General features: G+C 50.3%; 1 protein-coding gene across 2 annotated transcripts; it reads left to right on the top strand.

The window, feature by feature from the left end:
- Nucleotides 1-976: 976 nt before the first annotated feature.
- Nucleotides 977-23,655, top strand: TRIM26 (tripartite motif containing 26). Of its 2 annotated transcripts, XM_082415389.1 has the most exons (8): nt 978-1,130; nt 13,490-13,977; nt 14,142-14,237; nt 15,546-15,776; nt 20,056-20,078; nt 20,565-20,680; nt 20,923-20,955; nt 21,473-23,655. In XM_082415389.1, the coding sequence occupies exons 2-8, from the start codon at nt 13,540-13,542 to the stop codon at nt 22,156-22,158; spliced, it is 1,623 nt and encodes a 540-aa protein (XP_082271515.1). In that variant the 5' UTR covers nt 978-1,130; nt 13,490-13,539; the 3' UTR covers nt 22,159-23,655. The 2 variants fall into 2 exon arrangements, with proteins under 2 accessions (XP_082271516.1, XP_082271515.1); XM_082415390.1 differs by lacking the exon at nt 14,142-14,237 and having other exon boundaries at nt 977-1,130.
- Nucleotides 23,656-23,765: the final 110 nt, after the last annotated feature.

Below are 23,765 nucleotides of genomic sequence, written 5' to 3'. Positions count from 1 at the left end.
GTGGCTGGAGGATGCACGAATGGCCTGTGGGTGGGGCAAGTACCTCCTAGAGACAAGGAGAGGACAAATTAGTAGCACGAAATCATTTAAGGAGCATTTTAAACATTTCCTCCAAAACACCAACTAAAAGAGTAGGTAGCTGGAGGGCCTATGGGCTGAACGCGGTGACTGTCCCGCTGGCCCAGGGCGATTTGCATGCGGCGGTGCCTGAGACACGGCAACGACTACACAGGAGTCGAGCGAGCGGCCAGGGACTCTTGGCGTCGTCAGCTTCCCGGGCCCCGGGTGGCGTGGACGCTCGGGAGCCTCAAGGAAATCTCCCCATGGAGGATCCTGGGAACCCGAGTGTCCGTCCACTTTTCGGGCTGTGTGGTTTCTGAATCCAACGCCAAAGAGGGAAACAGCCCAGGCCCCTAAGCTCTTGGGACCTCTGTCGAATGGGGACAAAAATGCCTGACTGGTTTAAAGATATTTTATGTAAAGCGCCTCATCGTAAGCGCCTCGGAAATGGTAGTTAATTTCTGCAAATAGCCCCCTGAGACTATCTGCTTGGTAAGATTCTGCCCGGTCCAGGAAGCAAATTTAGGCCACGTTGCGGGCAGAGTCATATTTAATGTTGAGCACCTGGCAAACTCGCTTCGCCGCCTAGTGCCCTCCGACCCTCGTCCAGACCGGGGCGGGAATTGGGAGGGGAGGGATTCTGGCGTCCCAGAGTCCTGCGGAGGTGTCTCATTAGGCCTCAAAATTCGACTCCCTTCCACCCTGTAGCGCGGGAGCGCGCACCGCGCGCCAGACCCCGGCTGCGGCAGCCGCTAAGCCTCAGCTCCGCAACATTTCAGTTTCCCTTTCTCGGCCCCTGCTGCCCCACCCACTGCTGCGGCCCGAGGATTCGCCCAGTGATCAGTGACGAAGAGGGGACTAAGGCTCCCATTGGGAGGCGGCGTTCGGCAGGGGCCAATCCGGGCGCTGGCCCGGGGGAAATCTCGGTGGAGGGCTCCAAAGAACCCGGAGATTACCGGGCGGGGACGCGCCGTCGCGCTGGGTGCTGGCGGAGGAGCGCGACCCGGAACTGACCGCCGCGGGAAAGAAGCGACACCAGCCCGGGATTCGCGGCCCGGAGCTGGGGACCGGTGAGTAGGGGGCGCCCGGTGAGAAATGCAGCAAAGCAGCAGTCACACACGCGCCCTGGGGTCCGGGCAACCGAACGCGGCCGCGCGAGCGGAAAGAGGCCGGGCTGCCGGGCGGGCTCGGGAGAAGGGTGAAGTTCGCGGCGTTCTCCCTCCCGGCCTAATCCTCCTGCTTGCTTGGGCCTCCATTCGCTCCCTCCTCTTGGGTCTTCCTCGCTTTCCCGTGTCCAGCTCAGGCACCCATCCATTCTTGTCTCCAGAGCCAGAAGTAAGCGTGGCCCAGATGACGGTCTCGTTGCTTGGAGCCGAGTAGATGTGCCAGTCAGGCTCCAGGACCAAAGCCATGGTGTTTTGCTGTTGTTTTTTGTTTTTTAATTGGTCAGAATAAACCGGTTTAGCCACGTATACTTGGAGCTGTGCATTCACTTCCTCCTCCAGACCATTAGCACATCAGCATTTTCCCTGCTGCTTTTCATCCTGTATGGCCTTAGAAAAGTGTGTAAATTTGCCTTTGTGGAGCTTATGAGAGGCAAACACTTCCGAATTCCCAGTACATTCCAGATTTTGACACCACGCCGGTTTGTGTGCACTTCCAGAGAATGATATTCGTTCGTGCATGCAACAAATATCAGTGTCAGGGACCGTGCCTGAGCTAAAAATCAGTCCCTAGAGTTACTCACCCCCCAAGTTTAAAAGAATCAGCTTTTTAAAAAATAGACTTTATTTTGTATATTCCTCAAAATGCAATTCCATATTTTTGAAAAAGGACTATTTTTTAGAACAGTTTTAGATTTATAGAAAAATCGTGAAGCTAGTACAGAGTTCCATATACCCCAAACCTTTTCCCCATTCATTTATTAACACCTTACATTAATATGGAACTTTTGTTACAATTAATGAACCTGTATCGATACATTATTATTGGCCTGCATCCGTAATGTATTCAGATTTCCTTAGTTTTTACCTAAGTACTTTTTCTGTTTCATGATCCCACCCAGGTTACCATATTCCAGTTAGTTCCCATTATGCTCCCCGTGGCTGTGGCAGTTTCTCAGACTTTGTTTTTGATGATCTTGAGAGTTTTGAGGAATATCCCCCATGTATATTATACGCTGCCCCTCTATTGGAATTTGTCTGTTGTTTTTCTCCTGAGTCTGGGCTTATGGGTTATTGGGAGGAAGACCACAGAGGTAGATTGCCGTTTTCATCACTTCACATCAAGGGAACATGCTTTATAACTTGATGCTGATCTTGATTACCTGGCTGAGAAGTCAGTCTTCTCCACTGTAAAGTAACTCTTCCTCCCCTCCCCCCTGTGCCCCCCCCCCTTCCATACTGTACTCTTTGGAAAGTAGTCAAACTTATGTGCAGCCCTGACCTAAGGAGTGAGATTATCTCCTGCCTCCTAAGGGCAACTCCATACATATATTATTTGGAATTCTTCTGCGTGGGAGATTTGTCTCTTTTGCCTTATTTATTCACTTATTCAATCATTTATTTGTATCAGTATGGACTCATAGATATTTATTTTATACTTTGGGTTATAATTCAATACTACTTTGTTTTGTTACAACTTTAGCCATTGCGAGTTCTTTTAAGTTGGCTCCTGTGCTCTTTTCTAGCATGTATTTTTATAGAGTTTTTTGCTGTTGAAAACACTTTCACTTATGTGACCTCGATTGAAGTTCAAACAGCCTGGCGAACTTGACAAGACGTTATTCTTACCTTGTTAGGCAGTAAGGAAACTGAGGCCCAGGGGCAGTAGGTGACTTCTTAGATGTCACTTTCCCCAAAGGGAGTGATAGGCTGGGCTCAGACTGGGGTGACCGCTGCAAAAGACACTGCGAGCTGCAGAGGAGAGCCCGTAGTTGGAATTGAGGCTTCTTGGGGTGACTTCAGACTTATACCCCCCAGGATCAGAATAGGAAACGACATGGAGAATGGGAAGAAATTGGTTTTGGAAAACAAAGGCTTAATTTGGCTGGCATCCAGGGTGAATTATAACTTGCCAACTTGGTAGAAATGCAGTGACCTTTCCCCCCAAACTATATGCAGAGGGAGGAGATCTGGGTAATGTTTGTGGCCAAGAATGTCTAATCTGAGGGGAGCCCTTGGAGCCTCCTGCTGAAGCGAGATTGCAAAGTGGGAAGGGGAGTGTGGTGAGGGGGAGAATGAAGAAGATATGGGGCTCTGGAATCATGGGATAGCATTTAGCCTCACAAACATTTGCAGACTTTGTGCCCATACTGGAGATATGAAAAGATCGGTGAGACATGACCCTTGGTTTCACATCCTGGTTGGAAGAAAGATGGGTAAAAATATCAATTAGGAAGTGGTATGATAGTGCTATAATAGAAATGTAGTATCTGCAGGAGCTTCCCGAGGGAGGGAATTCATTCAGCTCAGAGGTGGGATGGGCACAGGAAGGACCTCACAGATAAGGGGGCATTTCTGATTCAGGCTTTCAAGGATGAGCTGGGACTGAGAAGCTCATGTACAAGAGCAAGGGGTGGGGAGAGGGGGCGGTGAAGAAGGGGCTGTCTTTCCAGTTCAGTGTCTCTAGCGTTAGGATTCAAGGCTGGATGGGTAAGTGGGGGGCAGATTATAGGGGGCCTGTGTGCCCTGCTGTGCAGCTTTGACCTCAGGAGTTTTGAAGCAGGAGGGTGACAGGATGAGTTCCATGTGTTAGAGGACCCTGGCAGCACTTTGTACGAGATATGCTACATTTCACCACATCTAAGATGTTATCAATTATTTTATTTCCACATAGAAAAAATATTTTGCCAGTTAAATTATGGCATGCCATTTATCACATTTCAGAGATGCAAACATGTAATGACATGGGTGTCTCAAATTTGATTAAAGCAGTAACTTCCTAGCTGGTGGCTTAGGGCCCTCCTTCCTCTGGGGAATGAATGGTTAGACTATCTCCATTTCACTAACCCATAGATTTTGAGTTCAGTGACTCCATTTATGATCTTGAAGAAACTAAATTTGATAAACTGGCTTTTTCCTGCCTGATAACCAATTGTCAAAACAAACAAACAAAAAAAACAATAAAACTGGGGTACCTGGTCCAAAGATATCATCTATGTTTATTCTGCTTTGGTGGCTCTTGATCACAGCAGTGACTTTATGTTGCGCAGTAAATATTCTGGTATGCTTGCCAAACCTTTATTTCAATTTGTCCTGTGAATTGCCTGGATGTTACCTCCTACCCCTATCACTTCATGGTGATATTGAGACCCAGAAAGGTCAAGAATCTAGCCCCGGGCTGCACAGCAGAGTAGCTGAGGCTGGGTGATAATCTGGGTTTTCATCCTAACCCAGGACTCTTCACTTTAGGCTTTGGTTAGAATGACAGCTGGGGTGGAAGAAGATTCTGCCTGCTCCTCACTCACAATGGAGCAGGTTGGAGATCTGTTATGTCCTGGCAGGTTGTATTCTACCTGTGGGGCCCAGAGAGAACAGAATTGCCACTTAGTATCTACCTTTGCCCAATGCTTTGTCTAGATGAAGAGGCTGATTTTTCTGCATAAGCTCTTTGTATATTTAAGCCTAGTAACCCTCAATAACTTCCTCTGCTGTATCTGGCAGGAATTTGGGGTGGGGATGGGGGAGGTCAGATGATAGACAAGTCCAAGCTGGCTGGGCAGAAAGGGCATTTATTGGCATTTATTGGCTCCGGTGACAGAAGAGTTCAAGGTTAGGCTAGCTTCAGGCACAGCTCGATACAGATTTCACCAGATGCCATCAGGACCTGGTTTCTTTCACTTCATCCCTGGGTTGGCTTCATTCTCAAACAGGCTAACCCTCTGGCTAGCTGCTCTAGCAGCTCCAAACCGTTTGACCTCACTTCTTGCAAGTTCTAGAGAAAAAGTTCTCAAGAATCTTTTTTCCCCGGTGACTCAACTAGGTCTCCTTGTGACTGGCTGCAACTGAGTCATATTCTCAACCCTGAAGCAAGCACCGTGGCCAGGGGGGCTTACGACTCTTTCTCTTGTTCCACCTTTGAGCTGGGGGAGAGCTCTACCCCAAGCACATGATCCCCAGAAAGGAACTGGGTAAAGTTAGCAGAGGAAGGAAGAATGGAAGCTGGTGGACCCCTTCCTGCAAAAGATAAACATTTACAGCATTTACTAGTTGGATCAAGGGACAGTCTGATCTGCTGCTTTAGGGCTGATTCCCTGGCCTGTTACTGGGCCTCTCTTCATGCTGTTTCTTTTTCTTATTTTTTTAAAGCATTAAACATACATACACATACATACACACAATGGGATTCTATTTCCCGTTCACCAGATTGGCAATTTTTTTTTTTTAGAGTGTGAAGCATCTATTACGTATTTAATTGTTTTGTTTTTTTTAAATTGAGGCATAATCGACATATAACATTATGTTAGTTTCACGTGTACAACATAATGATTTGATATTTGTATATATTGCAAAATGATCACAATAGTCCTGTTAACATCTGTCACCATGTATAGTTACAAAGTTTTTTCTTCTTGTGTTAAGGGCTTTTAAGATCTACTCTCCTAGCTACTTTCAAATATGCAATTCAGTATTATTACCTATAGTCACCATGGCAGAAATTTAAAAGATGAAAATATCAGGTATTGGTGAGGCTGCGGAGCAGCATGGGCGCTCGGAGCCTGCTGGTGGGGACACGCGGTGGTACAGCCACTTCGGAAACAGTCTGGCCTGATCTAGTTAAGTTGGGGATGCATCCTGCTTGCCCGGGTGTACTAGGGCATGTGAGCAGAAATGTTCACAGAGCAGTGTTTGTAATTGTCCCAAACTGGAAACAACTCAGGGGCCATAAGAAGTAGACTACATCAGGGAGTTCCCCGGCGGTCCAGTGGTGAGGACTCAGCACTTCCACTGCCGAGGGCCGGAGTTCGATCCCTGGCTGGGGAACTAAGATCCTGCAAGCCGCATGGCGTGGCCGAAAAACACAAACAGGCTACATCAGAAGTAGAATTATACAGTCATAAAGCAATGAAAATGAACAAAATCGGCTCACAATCATGTGAGTGAACCTCACAGACTTGACGTAGATAGTCCCTCGCCCCCCCGCCCCCCCCCAATGCAATATGATTCCATTCATTTGAAATGCTCAAAACCAGGAAAAATAAACTGTTTTGTTCATGGATGCATACCTAGTGTAAAACGAAAGAAGAGGGAAGGAGCGATTATCACCATTATAATCACAAGCATTTCCCGGGACACAGCTTTTTCTTCTCTCCTGGTTCCTGTACGTTCCTGGAGCCAAACCTTGGATACCATGACTGGGGGTGTGCTGGTGATTGCAGCCCACTGTTCTGCAGGGACTCTGAAGAGATCACTTCTCTCTAGTACTTTCTCATCTTGCTGGAGGGAAAGGACAAGTGGCTGAGATTTCTTGCACTCGTTCAGCAGATACTTAGGAAGCATTTTGTGGGCATCAGGCGCTCTGTGCCTGTGCATTATTCACTTCTTCAGCCAGTTTTTCATGTTTCATCTATGTCAGGCACTGTGCTAGATTCTGGGGATAAGGCGGACACAGTCTCTGTCCAACGCAGTGGGAAAAGCTGCTGTTAAATAAGTAATTATAATAATAAGTAGGGACTCACAATTGCATGGAAGTATCCAGTGCAGTGTGGAGTGCTGGGAGGCTGTATAAGGGAGAGAGCATGTGGACTCTGTGACAGGTCAGGAAAGAGGAGGTGGCTTTCAGCTGAGACTTCAAGCTGGAAAAGGAGTCTACTAAGAAGGAAAGGAATGGTGTTCTATTCAGAGGGAACAACATTTTCAAAAGGTTCAGGCAGGAAAGAGCATGGCACTTTTGGAGGCTTAGAGAGGGGTTTGGTTTGGCTGTGGGGTCGAGTTTGAGGTGGGCAATGGCAGGAAATGAGCCTGGAGACAAGGCCTGGGCCTAGATTATCGGCAGCCTCACAGAGCATGGGAAGGAGTTTTCACTTTATCCCTGGAGCCTGGGAGTTAACCAGGGTGGTTACATGAGCGAACCTGTGTTACATGTGGCAGGGTATGTTTGAGGGACGAAAGGAAGGCTGCGGTGCCTGGAACACTAGGCAATGGAGAGAGGAGGTTTAAGTAAATCGGGAAAGCCTTGAGGATTGTATAATCCCCACAGTTAGCTCTGATTGCAGCTTCCAAAGGATCACTCAATTATGTCACTAGATGTAAGCTCTGGGAGGGCAGAGACTTTCCCATTTTTGTTCTCTGTTGTAGCCTCAGTGCCTGGCGCTTAGTAAATACCTATTAACTGTTGAATGAATTTTGACACCCTCCTACTTAAAAGCCTCAGCAGCACTTCAAAGCCTTGTTCCATCCAACTCCCAGTGGCTGCTGCTTCCATGCCCCGCCCTGGGCCCTGTGGGGATTTCCACTGTTCAGAGCATGTCTCGGCCTGGCCCAGGGGTTTGCGTGGCCTGCACTGTGCCTCAGAGCACCAGTGATGCTTGACCTGTGGGGGAAAAGTAACCCACGTGTGACCTCAGCAATGCACCGCCCACCAAACTGGCATCCCCTGAGACTGCCTGGTGCCCAGCCCACAGCCAGGCCTGTAAAGATCTGGGGAGTCCAGGTGTCGGCAGCAGGGGCACGGCCACTCCTTCTTGTATCCAGATCCAGATCACTTGCTTTTTGCCCTGAATTTTGTCCTTTCCTGCTTTGTTAGAGGTGTCTCACAGAAGTTTACTTCTAGGAGAATTTGGTTATTTCAGATTAAGAAATGAGGCTTAATCTGGAGCCCCAAGAGCCCTTAATTGGCCTTCCCACAGGGCACGGAGCCCTAGGCTAAGCACTTTAGGATCACAAGGAAGAAGGGGCTCTTGTTTGGAGCCCCATGCGCGGACTTGAGAAGCAGCCTGGAGACCAGGGTGCAAATCCAGCCCCCTCCATTCACCTCCCTGGGCCTTGGAGTCCACACCTGGGATTCGATGTCTTCTAGGGTCCCTTGCTGTGGCATGTAGGAGCCCAAGGCAGCAGGAAGGAGGGACGAAGGTGTGGGGCATCAAAAGCCATGGGAAGTTGAGGGAAGGTTTAGAACCTGCTAGGGTAGAAGTTGGCAACTGTTAAGAAACAGGGGTCTAGAGTTAGATCCTTTCCCTCTGGAACTGGACCAGGGCAGGGGTGGGTGAGTAGTGTAAGGACCTGTCCCTTACAAGGTGTGGGCATTCGCGGCGATGCTTCCCTCAGCTAGTTTTTTTTGTTTTTTTAACCTGAATCAAACTGTTTATTAAAATTGCATATAATACATCATAATCAAGTAGGGTTTATTCCTACATAAAGATGGCTTATAAGAAAATATTTTAACACAATTCATCACATCAATGAATTAAAGAAAAACACGTGACTATATAAAGAAGAAAAAATCATGTATCAAGTTATATGTATATATACATGTATGTATAATATATATATATAATTCTCCAAATAGTAGGAATGGAAGTTTCTTTTCATAACTTGGTAAAGTCTATCTACCAGAATTCTAACCATGAAAAGAGAAACCTCAGCTAGTTTTTACAACTCCCAGTGGTTCTCGCAGCCAAAACTTGTGCACGGCATCCACATCCTGAAATGCGTGCCAGGAATTACGTGGTGTCACCTCAGCCAGTCTGTTGACATGTAGAGTAGGTATTTACGAGATGCGGAGAGCTGTAGGGGACCGGTGGATTGTGGGGCAAGGGGAACTCAAAAAGGTCGGGAGTGTCTCCAGTTCTGCCTGGTTCTGAATTGAAACCAGCTTCTGGTTTATTGAAAGGACAGAAGACCTGTCCACCCCAGAGCAGGGGTGAGTGGCCTCTGGTAGAAGGTAATCCATGAAACGACTTCTCAGGTTTCAGAATTCTCATTTGGGTAAAGCAAGTAGGGTGGACCGTGTCGGTAGGGTGGACCGTGTCGGTAGGGTGGACCGTGTCGTTGTGAAGACTTTTTCTGGCTCTGGCTTTCTGTGGTTTCTGTCCACCCGAGAGCCAGGAATAGAGAGGAGTGTTATAGTTTTACCCCTTATTGTGAAAACCTGTCGAGATCATCAGCATATGCTAAAGGCACAAATGATAGAAAAGGCAGAATCACAGGGGAGCGTGGTAAGTTGGGGAGGGGTTTTGGAGAGGGTCAATTTTGCCTCGGCTCGAAAGGGTTGGCTGTGCAGTGTGAGCCCAGGTCCGCCCGCGTCTCATATAGGAGCCCCGCTGCCTGTCGAATCTACGGCAAGGGTGCTTTCACTCAGCGTCAGCAGTAATACATGACCCTTTACTTTTGTCAGCGCTCTCCAGTTTACAAAGCCCTTCCATTGCGATTACCTCATCCGAGCTTCCTGACAAAGGAGCTGGTATTAGGCCCCGTTTTACAGTTTGCCTGGGCAGAGAAGAGAGTGTAATGGATTGGGCTGAGGCATCAGCACCAGACACTGCTTCCTAGCCACGTGCTCTTGGGCAAATTGCTTCCCTCCCTGAGCCTCAGTGTCCTCAGAAGAGTATCCTGAGCATTAAATAACATAAGATGTGTAAATGGCCGGTAAGGTGGGTCCTACAGAAATGCTGTCACCAAGAAGTTGTTAGTCACTGGGCTATTGGGTTAGAGCCCTAACTTGAACCTGGTTTCAACCCACAGATTTACACCTCGAGTCTTACACATAGTCAGCAATGCCAGGGTAAGCCATCTTCAATATTTGTTATATATTCAGGATGGAGCCTATATAACCAAGCAATGGGATTGAACATAGAACTGTACTGTGTTTCATTTGTTAGTTTCAGCAGACTCTCAAACAAATGCATATGCAATTAACATTGCCTTGGTTCCTCTGAATCCATTCATTTGTTCAGCACCTATGTATTGAGCTTCTACAAGTGTTGGGCACGATCATCTCTCTATTAGAGATTTTCAACATCTTTGGTAGTTACAGACTCTTGTACAGATTTTTTTAAGAAGGATGGAAAACTCTAGCCCCTCTCCTCAGAAAATTTTTCAGACTTTTTACTTTGTTTTGTTGAACCATTTAAAAGTAAGTTGTAGTCATACAGTCCTAAATACTGCAGCATGTGTTGCCTGAAAATATGTACATTCTCATACATAACTTCAATAAATGCTATTAAAAAATCAATAATAATTTATTAATATGATCCAATACCTAGTCTTTTGTCAAATTTCCTCTAATTGTCCCCAAACAGTTTTTAATAGCTTTTTTAAAAAACCAGGATCCAATCAAAGTATTTGCGTTTGATTGTTATTTCTCTTTAGTCTTTTTAAATCAAGAACAATCCTGTTTTATTTTTCATGACTGACTTTTTAGAAGTCCAGGCCAGTTGTCTTGTGGAATGTCTCCTATTCTGGATTTAACTGTCTCCTGATGATGGGCTTTAACTCATTCTTCTAACCCTCATATTTTCTATAAACTGGAAGGTAGGTTGAAAGACTTGATTGGATTCATTCACATCAAACTTTTTTTGTTTTTTATTTTTGGCTGCGTTGGGTCTTCGTTGCTACACGTGGGCTTTCTGTAGTTGCAGCGAGCGGGGGCTACTCTTCGTTGCGGTGTGTGGGCTTCTCATTGTGGTGGCTTCTCGTTGCAGAACACGAGCTCTAGGCTTCAGTAGTTGTGGCACGTGGACTCAGTAGTTGCAGTGTGCGGGCTCTGGGGTGCACAGGCTTCAGTAGTTGTGGCGCACGGGCTCAGTAGTTGTGGCGCATGGGCTTAGTTGCTCCGCGGCATGTGGGATCTTCCTGGACCAGGGATTGAACCTGTGTCCCCTGCACTGGCAGGCAGATTCTTAACCACTGAGCCACTGGGAAGTCCCACCTCAAACATTTTTGGCACAACTACTTCAAAGGTGACATTGTGCAATTCATATGGCGCCACATTGGGAACTATATGCCAGAAACACCTGTCCCTCTATTAGCGATGCTGGATTTGGTCACTGACTAAGGCCATCACCAGATCTCTCCCTTATTAAGGTACATTAGGGAGTAACCCACTGGGTGGTACTTAGCACCATGGGACTGTCCTGTCCCCTAGTACCTCATGGTTTTAGTATCTGATGATGATCCTTGTCTTATGCAATGGAGCTTGCAAGATGGTGTTTTTCTAGTTCTATCATCCCTCCTACACTTACTTACCAGCATTCTTCTGTAATCCCTGGACAGGTTTTTCATCTAGTACATTAGTGACCATTTTCATATAGTGTTGGGGGTTTAAAGATCTGTGAAAGTCCAGCATGGAGCCTGGGTTAAGAACTCCTGCTCCAAGTGATGAGGGCAACTGATGGTGTCAGGTTTTGTGTGGACAGGGAGCTGTAGCTGAGCTCTTCATAGTCCTTTTATTTATCTGGTCATTTGCAACAGAATTAAATTCCCAGCCCCGAAGATAAACACATGCCATCCCCCTACAACAATAAAAGAAACAAATAACCTTAGCCTCTGAACTTCCAAGCCCCTCAGCAAAGTGAGTTGGTGAAGGGCTCCAGCACCCACAGGAATCACCAGCACCAGGACCCTTTCCTGTGTTACACCTCCAAGTTGCTGGGTCAGGCTCGCTTCCTCAACAGACAAACCAGGGAGTTGACCAGGCAATTCCTAGGAGTTTTACTACCCTTATTAACATTCTAAAAACTTCATTACCTTCATTTACCAGTTAAATTCCTTCATTCTTTCATTTGAGCTTGGTAGGTACAGGTCTTTTCCACACTCTTAAAGTCACACATCTCTAAATCCATTGGAGCTTCCAGTTGGAGTTCATTGTCAGCAGTAAAATAATCTCTTATATTTGTACAGTACTTTCACTTTATAAAGCACTTTTTATATATTGCTGCGTTAGATCCTCAAGAAGTAGACTTTGTATTCCTGTGTTGTTTTCTCTTTGGGGCTTTATTTCTAGCTCATTCATGTCACTACAGTGAAAGACCTTGAAGGCCACTGAACTCTGCTGTAATGGACTTTGACATACATAGTCAGTAATCGGATTGATTTGCCTGTGGTTCCACGGGCTTCATTCCAGCCTCCAGTTACCTGCGCGCCCCGTCTGCTGGCTGTCTTCCCAGCGACTGCTTATTGCCTCCCGTGGGTCCTTCTGTGGGTCTGTGGCAGAGCAGATTCCCCAGTTTGCCCCACGAGTCTCTCGTTTGCTTTAACTCTGGAGCTCGTGTGTCACTATGGCGGTTCATCCTCACTTTAAATTTCCACTCTTGCTCTACTTGTGCTTTGAACACTCACTGGATTTGGGAACCGCGGGTTCTGGGTTCTCTCCTAGATTTCCCCTCTATACCGCGCTTATGCTTAGTATTTTCAACATAATTCTTTTACTCAACCCACTTAGAAACCCCTGAAGGTAAGTATCACTCTCCCCATTTTACGGATGGATAAACTGAGGCTCAGAGTACTTAAGTGAGTTCTCTCTTGTCACACAGTGTCAGGGGCAGGAGGAAGCTATTGGGTTAGGTGTGCTGAGGCTCCTAACCTCAGAAAGGAAGTGGGCCAGGGCTGCAGAGGTAAACAGGACTAAAGTCCTCTCTGTGCTCAGCTTCTGTGCTCCCTCTTACGGCCAAGCCCTCATCAGCACATCACGGTCACAAGCCACCTGAGGCTTCCTCCCACGTTGGTCTCAGTCGCCCTTGTTAGCAGTAGAGCAGCCAGGCCAGCTGCACAGGGGGCACAGCTGAGAACGAGTCCAGTGTGGTTAGGCCGTGCTCTGCCAGCAGGCTGAGTCTGGGTAGAGACCTGCTTTCTGGGGGAAGTGAACCAAGCCAAAACTCCAGCACAGCCCAAGGAAACATCTATAAAGGAGGACACCAGAACTCAGATTCTTGACGCTTCTTGAGTCTTGGTAAAGAACCTCAGTGCACTTAGTCCTTGACACCTGAGATCTACAGGGAAGACAAAGGAGTCTCTTGACTCTGTCAGGGCCCCCCATGAACAGTTGTGCAGCCCATGCACTGCAGAAGTGAGGCAGCACTGTGCGCATAATAGACATTGTAGATTTGTATATTATGACAGTTTTTCAGCAGGTAGTTATCTGGTGCCTTGTTCTATCATAATTGGTATATTAGAGCAATTTCCCAACAGATGGAAGGAAAGGGTCTTGAGGTAGGAGTGCTTTCCCAACAGCGTGGCATGGGCTGGTGGCAGCTCTGCTCTCCCTTCTACCAAGCTACCCTCTCTGGGCCTCAGTTTCCTCATCTGTAAAATGAGGGCGTTGGACTTGAGGATCAGTAAGGTCCTTTCGCTCTGATTCTGTGTGAGCCTCGTAGGAGCTGCTAAGTATCTGTTGATTGACTGATCGATCGCTGGGGCTGGTGCCTTTGTGTAAGGCTGCCATTTCTGCCCCTCTGCTGTGCCTGCTCTTGACTCCGTGTCTGGTCTCCAAGGAGGAGAAGTCCCCACCAGTGAACAGGGACCCCTCTGAGCTCAGGACACCATGGCTGCGTTGGCACCACTGCGGAGCCTGGAAGAGGAGGTGACCTGCTCCATCTGCCTCGATTACCTGCGGGACCCGGTGACCATTGACTGTGGCCACGTCTTCTGCCGCAGCTGTACCACCGATGTCCGCCCCGCATTAGGGGGCCGCCCTGTCTGCCCCCTGTGTAAGAAGCCTTTTAAGAAGGAGAATATCAGGCCAGTGTGGCAGCTGGCCAGCCTGGTGGAGAACATCGAGCGGCTGAAGGTGGACAAGGGCCGGCAGCCGGGGGAAGCGGCCCGGGAGCAGCAGGACACGAGGCTGTGCGAGCGGCACCAGGAGAAGCTGCACTACTACTGCGAGGACGATGGCAAGCTGCTGTGTGTCATGTGCCGGGAGTCCCGGGAGCACAGGCCCCACTCGGCCGTCCTCGTGGAGAAGGCGGCCCAGCCCCACAGGGTAAGCCCTCCTCACCCCCGCAGGGAGGGATGCTCTGCTTGGCACCCACCCGGAGGCGAGGCCCGGCGCAGACCCCTCAGAAGGCTTCTCGCTGGCCGAGGACTCAGCCCGAGTCCACCCTCCTGCCTCAGCCCAGAGCATCCCCACTGCTTGTCTTTCTACAGGAAAAAATCCTGAACCACCTGAGTACCCTAAGGAGAGACAGAGACAAAATTCAGGGCTTTCAGGCCAAGGGAGAAGCTGATATCCTGGCTGTGCTGGTAAGTGAGGCTGTTGAGGGAAAGCTCTGAGGCAGGCAATTGGCCATGCGGAGCAGGAGCTCTAGAGCTTGTAGAGACACAGCCGGCAGGCAGCCGGTTCCCTGGGAGAGGGAGCCCCGACTGGACTGACGGCCGGGAAGCCTGGGTTTTAGCCCAAGCCCTGCCGGTCTGAGCTCTGTGGCCTTGGCCTGCTTCCTCGTCTCACAAGTGACTGGGTTGCCTGGATGTCAGCTAAGGTCCTTCTCCTTCCGTGACTCACCTCAGCTGCAGGCGTGTCTGCTCAGCAGAGCCAGAGTGTAGGGAACTGAGGAAGGCCTGGCTTCATTCTTCCTTTCAAAGAGAGGGAGAAAGACATGGTTCCTGAGAGTGAGGGGCGCAGGGGGTTTGGAAGGAGGGAGCTGGCTCCAGGACGAGAACTGAGAGGGGTGGGCTAGGCAAGGCCCGACCAGCTCTGAAGACGCTCTGTCTAGTGAGTCCTGCGCCTGGGGTTGCCAGGAGTTAGGAAACAGGCAGCGCATGGTGTGCTTGATGAGAGATGGGATCAGAGGGAAAGAACTGATAAGAGGTTCCAGTTTTCTGGGGGAAAGTCTGTTGGGGAAGTGGGCATTGGAGGGTGGAGGGATGCTGGGGCCAGTCCCGGCGGTGAGCAGTTAGGCCCTGGGAGAGGGACAGAGTGAAGCAGGAGACGGCCCAATCCAAGGAGTGCCTCCAGGTGCTCAGTGTGCGAGGATGCTGACCAGATCCCAGCCTGGACTGGGCAGGGAGACCTGGGGGCAAGAAAGGACGTGGTCCCTGAGCATAGACATTCCACAGTTTCACTGAGGGAAGAGGATATAGTCCTACGTGGCAGGGATGGGGTACACACAGATATTTTACACACAATGGGGAGGATGCTGAAGAGAGGATTGGTCAGGCTTGAATAAAATTAATCAAGGAAAACTTCCTGGCAGCACACGGCGATTGGTGTCCAGGAGGGGAAAATGTGTTTGCTCATAATGTTCCTCAAAGGGCCCCCAGAACATACTGGTTTACCTAGAACAGATAATGGCAGGCAGTCAGGGTTCCAATCCCATGGTGTCTGAGGGAACTGACCTGACTGACTTACTGTGTCTTCTTTGAAGAAAGGAGGTTGCCACAGGAGAGCTCTAAAGCCCCTTCCAGCCCAAACACTGTAGAATTCATGAATGGGGTCAGCGAGGGGCACGAGAAGCAAAGAGCCAGCCTGTGCACCCCTACACCAGATCCTGGAGGGATCTCCTACCCCGGGGCGGAGGTGTCACCCCCTTCTCCCCCTTCCCATCCCTGCAGAAGAAGCTCCAGGACCAGAGGCAGTGCATCGTGGCTGAGTTTGAGCAGGGCCACCAGTTCCTGAGGGAGCGGGAACAGCGCCTGCTGGACCAGCTGGCGAAGCTGGAGCAGGAGCTCACAGAGGGCAGGGAGAAGTACAAGACCAGGGGCGTCGGGGAGCTTGCCCGGCTGGCGCTGGTCATCTCCGAGCTGGAGGGCAAGGCACAGCAGCCGGCTGCAGAGCTTATGCAGGTGAGAGACCTCCCTGGGGCAGGGAGCCGGGAGACAAGGACAGCAGGTCTTGGCCCTGCCACTCACTTACAGGACCTTTGGAGAGTCACTTCTTCTCGGGGCCTCCGTTTTCTCATCTGAAGCATGGAGATGATAATCTTTATCCCCACCACTTATTGCAATGATTGCATGAGCATAAAATAACTGGCATGTTGTCACTTCAAAAAGTAACTTTTCTACCTGAAAGAGTTTAAAATTTTGAAAAGTGTTGTAGAAATAGAAGAGAAGATTATTAGTATTTTCGTTACTATCCTCCATGCTCATCACTACCGTCACGAGCCTGTCTTCTAACAAGTCATTGGCAGACACTGGTCCAGGGGAAGCTGTTTATGGTTCTGGAGATGAAGAAGCCTGTGGGGTCAGGGGTCGCTGAGGGAGGGCTGAACGGCGGCTTCTGTCAAGAACCCAGAGGGTCTGGAGGAGATGGGCAGCTGGGGAAGGGAGACTTCTCGAAGGCAGAGGTTTTCTCTGGGACTGTGGAATCAGCCTCAGAGAGTAAGGTGGAGAGCAGGCAGGGGGCCTCTGCCTCCCGGAAGAGGCAGCTTTGGCGCCGAGAAAGGGAGGGTCATGGATTGGAGAAAAGGCTGCCACGTTGAAATGACACCACAGCTCCTTCCACCCCAAGTCTCTCAGAGGAGTCACACTGCCTTAAACAGGGCTCAGCAGCCTTTGGAGGGAGCATGCTCGATCTTTCTGCCCTTGCAGGCCAGGAGAAGGCCTGTGTGATGAGCTCCTCCACTTGCATGGTGGGGCTGCTGGCCGGCAGCGGAACTGCCCAGGACCTCCTCTAGGGAAGTGCTGTCCCTGGCCAGTGGCAGGGCGAGTCAGAGGCGGGATGCTGGGGAGAGAGGACGAGTCCGCCGGGTACACAGGCCGGCACAGGTAGCCTCTGCCTGCCTCTCCATCATTGCGGATTCCGACTCATGCCTCGGAACTGGCGGGGACGTAGAACTCTTCCGGTCGAGCCCCCACTGATGAAGTCCCTGACGACCAGAGAGAGGAAGAGTTTGTCCCAGGCCATGGGGCAGGTCAGGAATCACGTCAGAGCTCCAGCTCGGGTGTCCTGACTCACAGGCCTCCGGCCTCTTGCTCTTCTTTTCTCTCACTTTGTCCAGAATGTCTCTCTGGTTCCCTGCTTTCCTCCAGAAGTCATTCTGTTCCCTAGAATTTCTCTCTCAGACTCTGACTGGGTCACTTCTCCACCCCCTCCCCCCTCTTCAGGGGTGTGCATCCTTCCTTTCCTCACAGCCGCTGCCACCATGTGGATGTGTACTTGTGGAACAGAGGGGGACATAGCTGGGGTACTGGGGGTGGCTGAGATCCAGCCGTGTCTGCCTGGAGGGGAGCCTCTCCGCAGTCCGCCCAGAAGAGCTTTGTGGGCCAGCAGAGGCCCAGCCTTCAGTGCCTCTGAGACCACTCAGATTGAAGACATCCCTGGGGCCAGGTGGGAGGAGGGAAAGGAGAGAAGGTGGGTGTCTGCTGAAAGTCAGTAAAGGAAATGTTGGTGCCGGTGGGTTTTGTCTGTGTGTTTTGTTTGGGTTTGCTTTTGCTGCAAGGGAACTGGACCGCTCACTCCTGAACTGTCATTAGTATTTTACCAGAGATTAGTTGATTGTCAATGGAGAGTAAAGATGAGGCCCTACTAAGATAGGGGCCCTGATCCAAAAGTCTGGTAGAGAAATACAGGTGAGAGAGAGAAGCAACAGGAAGAGAGATAAAAACAGGGAATTCCCTGGTGGTCCAGTGGTTGGGACTTGGCGCTCTCACTGCCTAGGGCCTGGGTTCGATCCCTGGTTAGGGAACTAAAAATCCCACAAGACATGCGGTGCGGCAAAAAAAAAAAAAAAAAGAAACAGAGGCCTTTTGACAAAGGCGATAGAAAAGGAAAGATCTCTGGACTGGGACTATCAGGAAGACAATAAAGGGAACTAGGGGATAGGAGAGCCCCTCTGGAGGGAATTGTGAAGCCCCCCTGGTTCAGCCCTGGGCAGGCCTTGCAGGGTCTGGTGGCAGGTCGTACCTCTGCCTGTTCCACTGTCGGTCGCCATCCACCCCCATGAAGAACCTTAGGGTTCTTAATACCCAGCATTGCTGTGATTCCTGCCCCAGCCTCTGCTCTGACTGCCTCTTTCTCCACATACCCAGGAGTCTGGGGGGTGAGAGGCCCTCCAGGAGCCTTGGGCGGGTTGCATCCCTCTGGAGGCCCAGTGTGTGAGGCTGCAGGTTGCCTCGGGACGCCCCAGTCTCCCCTTCTGCGTCCTTTGGGAGAAGGGTTCCTGCACTGGTGCTCCGGGTCCCACCCTCTCTGGGCCACTCACAACCTTCAGCCCTTAGATGGGCCTCATTCTCTCTCTGTTCTAGCAGCTCCTGTGTCACAAAATATGCCCTCTTGGCTCCCTAACCCCACCCACCTACTGCCCATTTATTTGCCTTTTTATGTCACGTATCCCAGCAGAGTTGTTGGCATACACTGTCTCAAGATTTGTACACCCGTCCTCTGAAGCTGGCTTGGACTTACTTGTTTTGAGGGCCAGAGTAGAAGGATTTGCCAGCAACTCACGACCAGTCTCTGGTCAGTTGCTTCACGGTGGGGGCGAGGTGTAGCTCTGACCTCTTGGATGGCCTCCCCTTGAGCAAAACCCCAAGTTGTTCCTGAGACTTGCTGAAACAGTCCGCAGCAGCCACAGTTTGGCGATCCCATTTGCTTCCCAAATCCCACTCTCTCAAAGAGGTCACTCTGCCCCCACCCTTACCCAGTCCCCCTCCACACTACTGTCTTCTTCCCATAGCACTTAATAGCATCATATAATTGATTTGTTATGTTGATTCTTTGCTTTCTGCTTCCCGCTGCTAGGGATTTGTGTGTGTGTGTCTCTCTCTCTCTCTTTTATTTTTTCCTGCTCTATCTCAGGCTTCTAGAGTGGTGTCTGACACGTAAGAAGCACTTAAAATTTGTGGGATGAGTAAAAGGAAGGCAAAAATTACTATAGAGTATTATGGAGGATTTAGACTTATAAAAGGGAAATAACCAGCATCTCGCAAGAACCTCCTCCCATGCTACCCTCTCCTGTCACTCAGCACCATCCTCCCTCCTGTGCAAGCCGTGGCCTGTCCTTGATTATCTTTCACCAGTATGCCCAGTCTGTCTCAAACATACCTAGAATGTGCTGCTTCCCTGACTTCACTGTACTGCCCTAGTCAGGGCATCATTATCTCCTGCCAGGTCCATAAACAGCCTCCAGACTGCCCCCTGATGTTGGCATTGCCTCTCTTTAATCCATTCTGTACAGGATGGCCAAGTGATTGATCATTTGGGATTTTGGCTAGCGACTATATCAAACAAGTTATTTCCCTCCCAGAAACAGTTCAGACACGAGGGGTCTAGAGCTGTTAGGGCAGCTGTCCGTGAGGTCATCCAGAAAGCTGGTTACTTCCATCTGGTTGTTTCACTAACTTCAAGGGACATTGTCCTCAGCTGTTTTGTCAAAGTTGAGCTCACCATCATATCCAAAATTGAGCCAAGGAAAAAGAGGAAGTAGAATGGAATTTCTTTTTTTTTTTTTTTAAAGGATGTGACCCCAAAATTATAGTCATTGCTTCCTTTCGCATCCCATTGGCTGGAGCTTAGTCACATGACCAAACCTGGTTACAAGGGAATCTGGGAAATGTAGTTTTCTGTTGGGTGGCCCTCTGCCCAGCTATTACTCCACAGGTTCTATTACTAAAAGGAAGAAGGGGAGAATAGATCCTGGAGGATACTTAGCAGTCTCAGCCACTTGAAAAGCAGATCACGTACATCACTCCCCTACTTGAAACACTTTGATGGCTTTCTACTGAACATAGAACAAAATTTGAACTCCTTGCTATGCCTGTCCAGCCCTGCATGATATGGCCCCTGCCCCCTTTGCCAAGCCCTTTCCCACCTTGCTTTCCTCCCATTCTTCACCTGGCCAGTACTGAGTTCTTCAAATCTCAGCACAAGTGTCATCCTCTCAGAGAAGCTGGCCTGTCATCCCCTTCTCCTACCCATCCCCCCCCCCCCCGCCATTTGCTCTGTCATTGTGATTATTTTGTTTGTTTTCTTTTTGTTTTATCCATTGCTGCCACTAGGATGTCAGCTCCATAAGGAAGAGCCGCATTTGTTTTGTTCACTGATGTGTCCCGGTCTCTAATAGTGTTGGTATATATGAATGAAGTCTTCTTTGATTCACATTGACTCTTGTGCTTTCTTCCCTTCCAGGACACCAGAGACTTCTTAAACAGGTAAAAGAGTTTCCATGGTGCACCTCATTCCCCTGTGCCTGTGTCCCCTCCCCTGTTCCTTGACCATGATCCATCTGAATTAATGGCTGTGTGATATGAGGCCAGAGGTTCCCACATCGCATGGTTCATCCTGATAACCTTCTCTCCTGGGAGGCAAGAACACATCCTTGAGAACTGGTGGAGACTTGCTCTGCACCGGAGCAAGTTCTCTGTATAATCCCCACTCCCGTGTCCACTATCCTTGTCTGAGACGGGACAGGATGGTGTGAGAACACATGTTGGTAGACAAAAGGGCTCTGAATGTTGAGTCTGCTGGTGGTTGTAAGTCTTGGCTCAGCCTTGGGCAGTTCACTTAGTACCTCTGAGGCCCTGGTTTTCCATTACCTGGGGATAATCATACCTTTCCCTCCCCCTTCACAAATTGTCATGAGGATTGAGAGAAATGTAGGAAGAGTTAAGTAGCAGGTTTGTCTGTCATCTTCTCAGGTTTCCACGGAAGAAGTTCTGGATTGGGAAACCCATTGCTCGTGTGGTTAAAAAAAGGACAGGAGAATTCTCAGATAGACTTCTGTCTCTGCAGCGGGGCCTGAGAGAGTTCCAAGGTAGGGGTTGGGGAGGGCCTTGGGGTGGGAGTCAGGAGCTGGGGTGCCGCTTTGAGAAGAGGGTACCTGGCTCCTTCGTGTCGGATTCTCTGACCTCATTCCTCTGAGGTCTCCTGGTTGTTTTTCCCTTCTTGGGATCTCAGGGATGGAGCCTTGTCACGAAATTCATACTGTCCAAGTGAGAAACAGGTTCATAGGTTTGCTGGGCTTGAGGGTCATTGCTGTCCTTTTTTTCTCCCCAGGGAAGCTGCTGAGAGACTTAGAATATAAGACAGGTGAGTATCCAAAGGGCTGTTCCTAGATTTGCCTCAAATAAAGAATACTCTCCCCACAGAATCCTTCTGCCCCCAGGTAGCCCGTTCTCTTGTACAGCAGGGAGAGTTTCCCAGCTGTACTTCTGAAGTCCCCACCTTGCATTTTCTGACTATTCTGCTACCCTTCGTCTGCAGTAGAGCCCTCCACTGGAGCCTCTGACCCTTCCTGCCCATGTTTGGTTATTCTGTCCTCAGAGGTCCTGCCGCCAGTCCTTTTCCCTGTGACCGAGTTCCTTCTCATCTGCCCTGTCATGTGGCTCCTGTATTCGGAGCGAACTGTCTGCCCCAGGCCCCGCTGCTGTGCTGCCTCTGGCCCTGCTGTCAGGCCGCGCACCACATACCCCTGAGGGGCCTGTGCACGCTGCCACAGGTGTGAGCGCACCCCTTGGATCGTGCAGCGTGGCAGCCTGCTGTGGAGACTGGGGGGTCCCCTCCTGGTCCGCTGGCGACACCGCTACTTCTTCCTTTGTCCCCACAGTGAGTGTCACCCTAGACCCACAGTCGGCCAGTGGGTACCTGCAGCTGTCGGAGGACTGGAAGTGCGTGACCTACAGCGGCCTGTACCAGAGCGCGTACCTGCACCCCCAGCAGTTTGACTGTGAGCCGGGGGTGCTGGGCAGTAAGGGCTTCACCTGGGGCAAGGTCTACTGGGAGGTGGAGGTGGAGAGGGAGGGCTGGTCTGAGGATGAAGAGGAGGGGGACGAGGAGGAAGAGGGGGAAGAGGAGGAGGAGGAAGAGGAGGCCGGCTATGGGGACGGATATGATGATTGGGAAACGGATGAGGACGAGGAATCGTTGGGGGATGAAGAGGAAGAAGAGGAGGAGGAGGAGGAGGAGGAAGTTCTGGAAAGCTGCATGGTGGGGGTGGCCAGAGACTCGGTGAAGAGGAAGGGCGACCTCTCCCTGCGGCCGGAGGACGGCGTGTGGGCGCTGCGCCTCTCCTCCGCAGGCATCTGGGCCAACACCAGCCCCGAGGCCGAGCTCTTCCCGGCCCTGCGGCCCCGGAGAGTGGGCATCGCCCTGGATTACGAAGGGGGCACCGTGACTTTCACCAACGCAGAGTCGCAAGAACTCATCTACACCTTCACTGCCACCTTCACCCGGCGCCTGCTCCCCTTCCTGTGGCTCAAGTGGCCGGGAACACGCCTCCTCCTGAGACCCTGAGCCCCGACTCTCGCTCCCGGCCCCACACCCACCGATGCTTCACTTCTCTGGAATTCCTGGGCTCTGTGACGGGAGAGGAGGTGCCTGGCTGGAGCACCTGTTGCAGGCAAGGGGAGGGACCCCGTGTCCGCTGCCGCTCCCTCCTTGTGGCTGTGGCCCCCTTGGGACCTCACTCAGTGCTGTTCCATCCATCCTGCTCTCGGGCTCCTCTCCCGCCTCCTGGGGTTCCCGTGCTGACTTCTGACCCTGAAGTCCACAGGGCTTCTCCCTCCCTCCTGCCCACTGCCTTTGACCCAGCTCTGCCCTCGTTGAGTAAGAGGCGAGGCAGCACTTTCTTGCCCTGTATGGCATCCCATGCCAGCTGTTCTTGGGAGAGACCAGTTGACTATTACACCCAAGGCCATTTTACTGCCCTCCAATCCCATGGCTTCTCCTTTGCCCAAATCCACTCTGCTGCCTACCTCCCCTGGCACTTTAAACACGCCTACTGCCACCCCAACTCAGAGTTAAACATAGATGAAAATGTTGGAAATGAACTGAATGAAAATCCCCTGAGGCTTCCCAGGCCGTTTAAGCCGCCAGGAGTGCGAGTGGAAAGCATCTCCTCATAAGGTCCAGAGCGGAGTCCGTGCTTCTCTGAGACCAGGGCTGAGCATGTGGGGTTTCCATTACCAGGAGGTGGGACTCCCTGAAGCCATCTGTGGTCTGAGGGGAAGGATCTAGATATATGTGGCTTTGGGGTAACAGTTGTGATTGGTGATCAATGAATTATCTCTGGGTTGGTCCTCTTGAGGAGAGTTTTTAAAAGAATCCAAAATACCCTCCTCTTGGGCAGTTCATATGAGAGCACCAGGGCAAATATCCAGTCAAGCAAAAACTCCCCTGCCTTGGAAGCCCTGATCAGTTTTTGCAGCAGGGTATGTATTAAACTTCTGTCACTGGCTCTACTCAACATCCAGCTTCCATTTTCCTAGGAGAGGGACTGGGGAGGGCAAGACAGGGCTGTGCTGGGAGAGGAGAGGAGGGCAGCAGGGGTCCCCAGCAAGCCACCAGGTCTTCATGTCAAGAGAGGGACCAAAGCGTATCCTCATTGCCCACGGGCCCAACCCAAGTCCCAGCCTCTGTGCAGGCTCTGCTAGTGCCCACAGTTTAGCACAAGCTCCTGCTCCAGCTAGGTTACCTCGCAGCCTTTGTCCTTGCCCATTCCAGGCACTCTGCCAGTGCCCCGCTTAGCCAGTTTTAACTCCTCCCCTGCTGTAAGAGACTCTTCCCAGCCGCTGTGGATCTCGGGCATCTCTTAGCCACTACATTATCTGTAGTTGTACTCTTTGTATATATCACATGCTGCCTGAGTCACATGTACATCTGATTTCTGCCTCTAGTTTTGTAAGCTCCTTGAGGGCGGACACTGTATCTTATACTTCTCTTGTATTCTCCATGGCACCTAGTGCAGTGCTGGGCACAGAGTAGGTGCTCAATAAAAACTTGGTGAATGAACAGCCCGGATTCGTATATATTTTATTGTAAATCAAATATTACCGACCTTCACAGTCTATGGCTACAGAGAGGTTCTGTCGATAGCAGTAGCCCAGGGTTTTTCTACTGTG

Source organism: Balaenoptera physalus, assembly GCF_965194825.1.
Source record: "Balaenoptera physalus genome assembly, chromosome: 11".
NCBI classification, from domain to species: domain Eukaryota; kingdom Metazoa; phylum Chordata; class Mammalia; order Artiodactyla; family Balaenopteridae; genus Balaenoptera; species Balaenoptera physalus.
This window is presented reverse-complemented; position numbering and strand designations above follow the sequence as displayed.

Bases quoted from the DNA above. Each gene is read 5' to 3' on its own strand.
- TRIM26 (XM_082415389.1), top strand. From the start codon at position 13,540: ATGGCTGCGTTGGCACCACTGCGGAGCCTGGAAGAGGAGGTGACCTGC. The intron at 20,079-20,564 runs GTAAAAGAGTTT...TCATCTTCTCAG, and splicing joins ACCAGAGACTTCTTAAACAG to GTTTCCACGGAAGAAGTTCT. The intron at 20,956-21,472 runs GTGAGTATCCAA...TTGTCCCCACAG, and splicing joins AGACTTAGAATATAAGACAG to TGAGTGTCACCCTAGACCCA.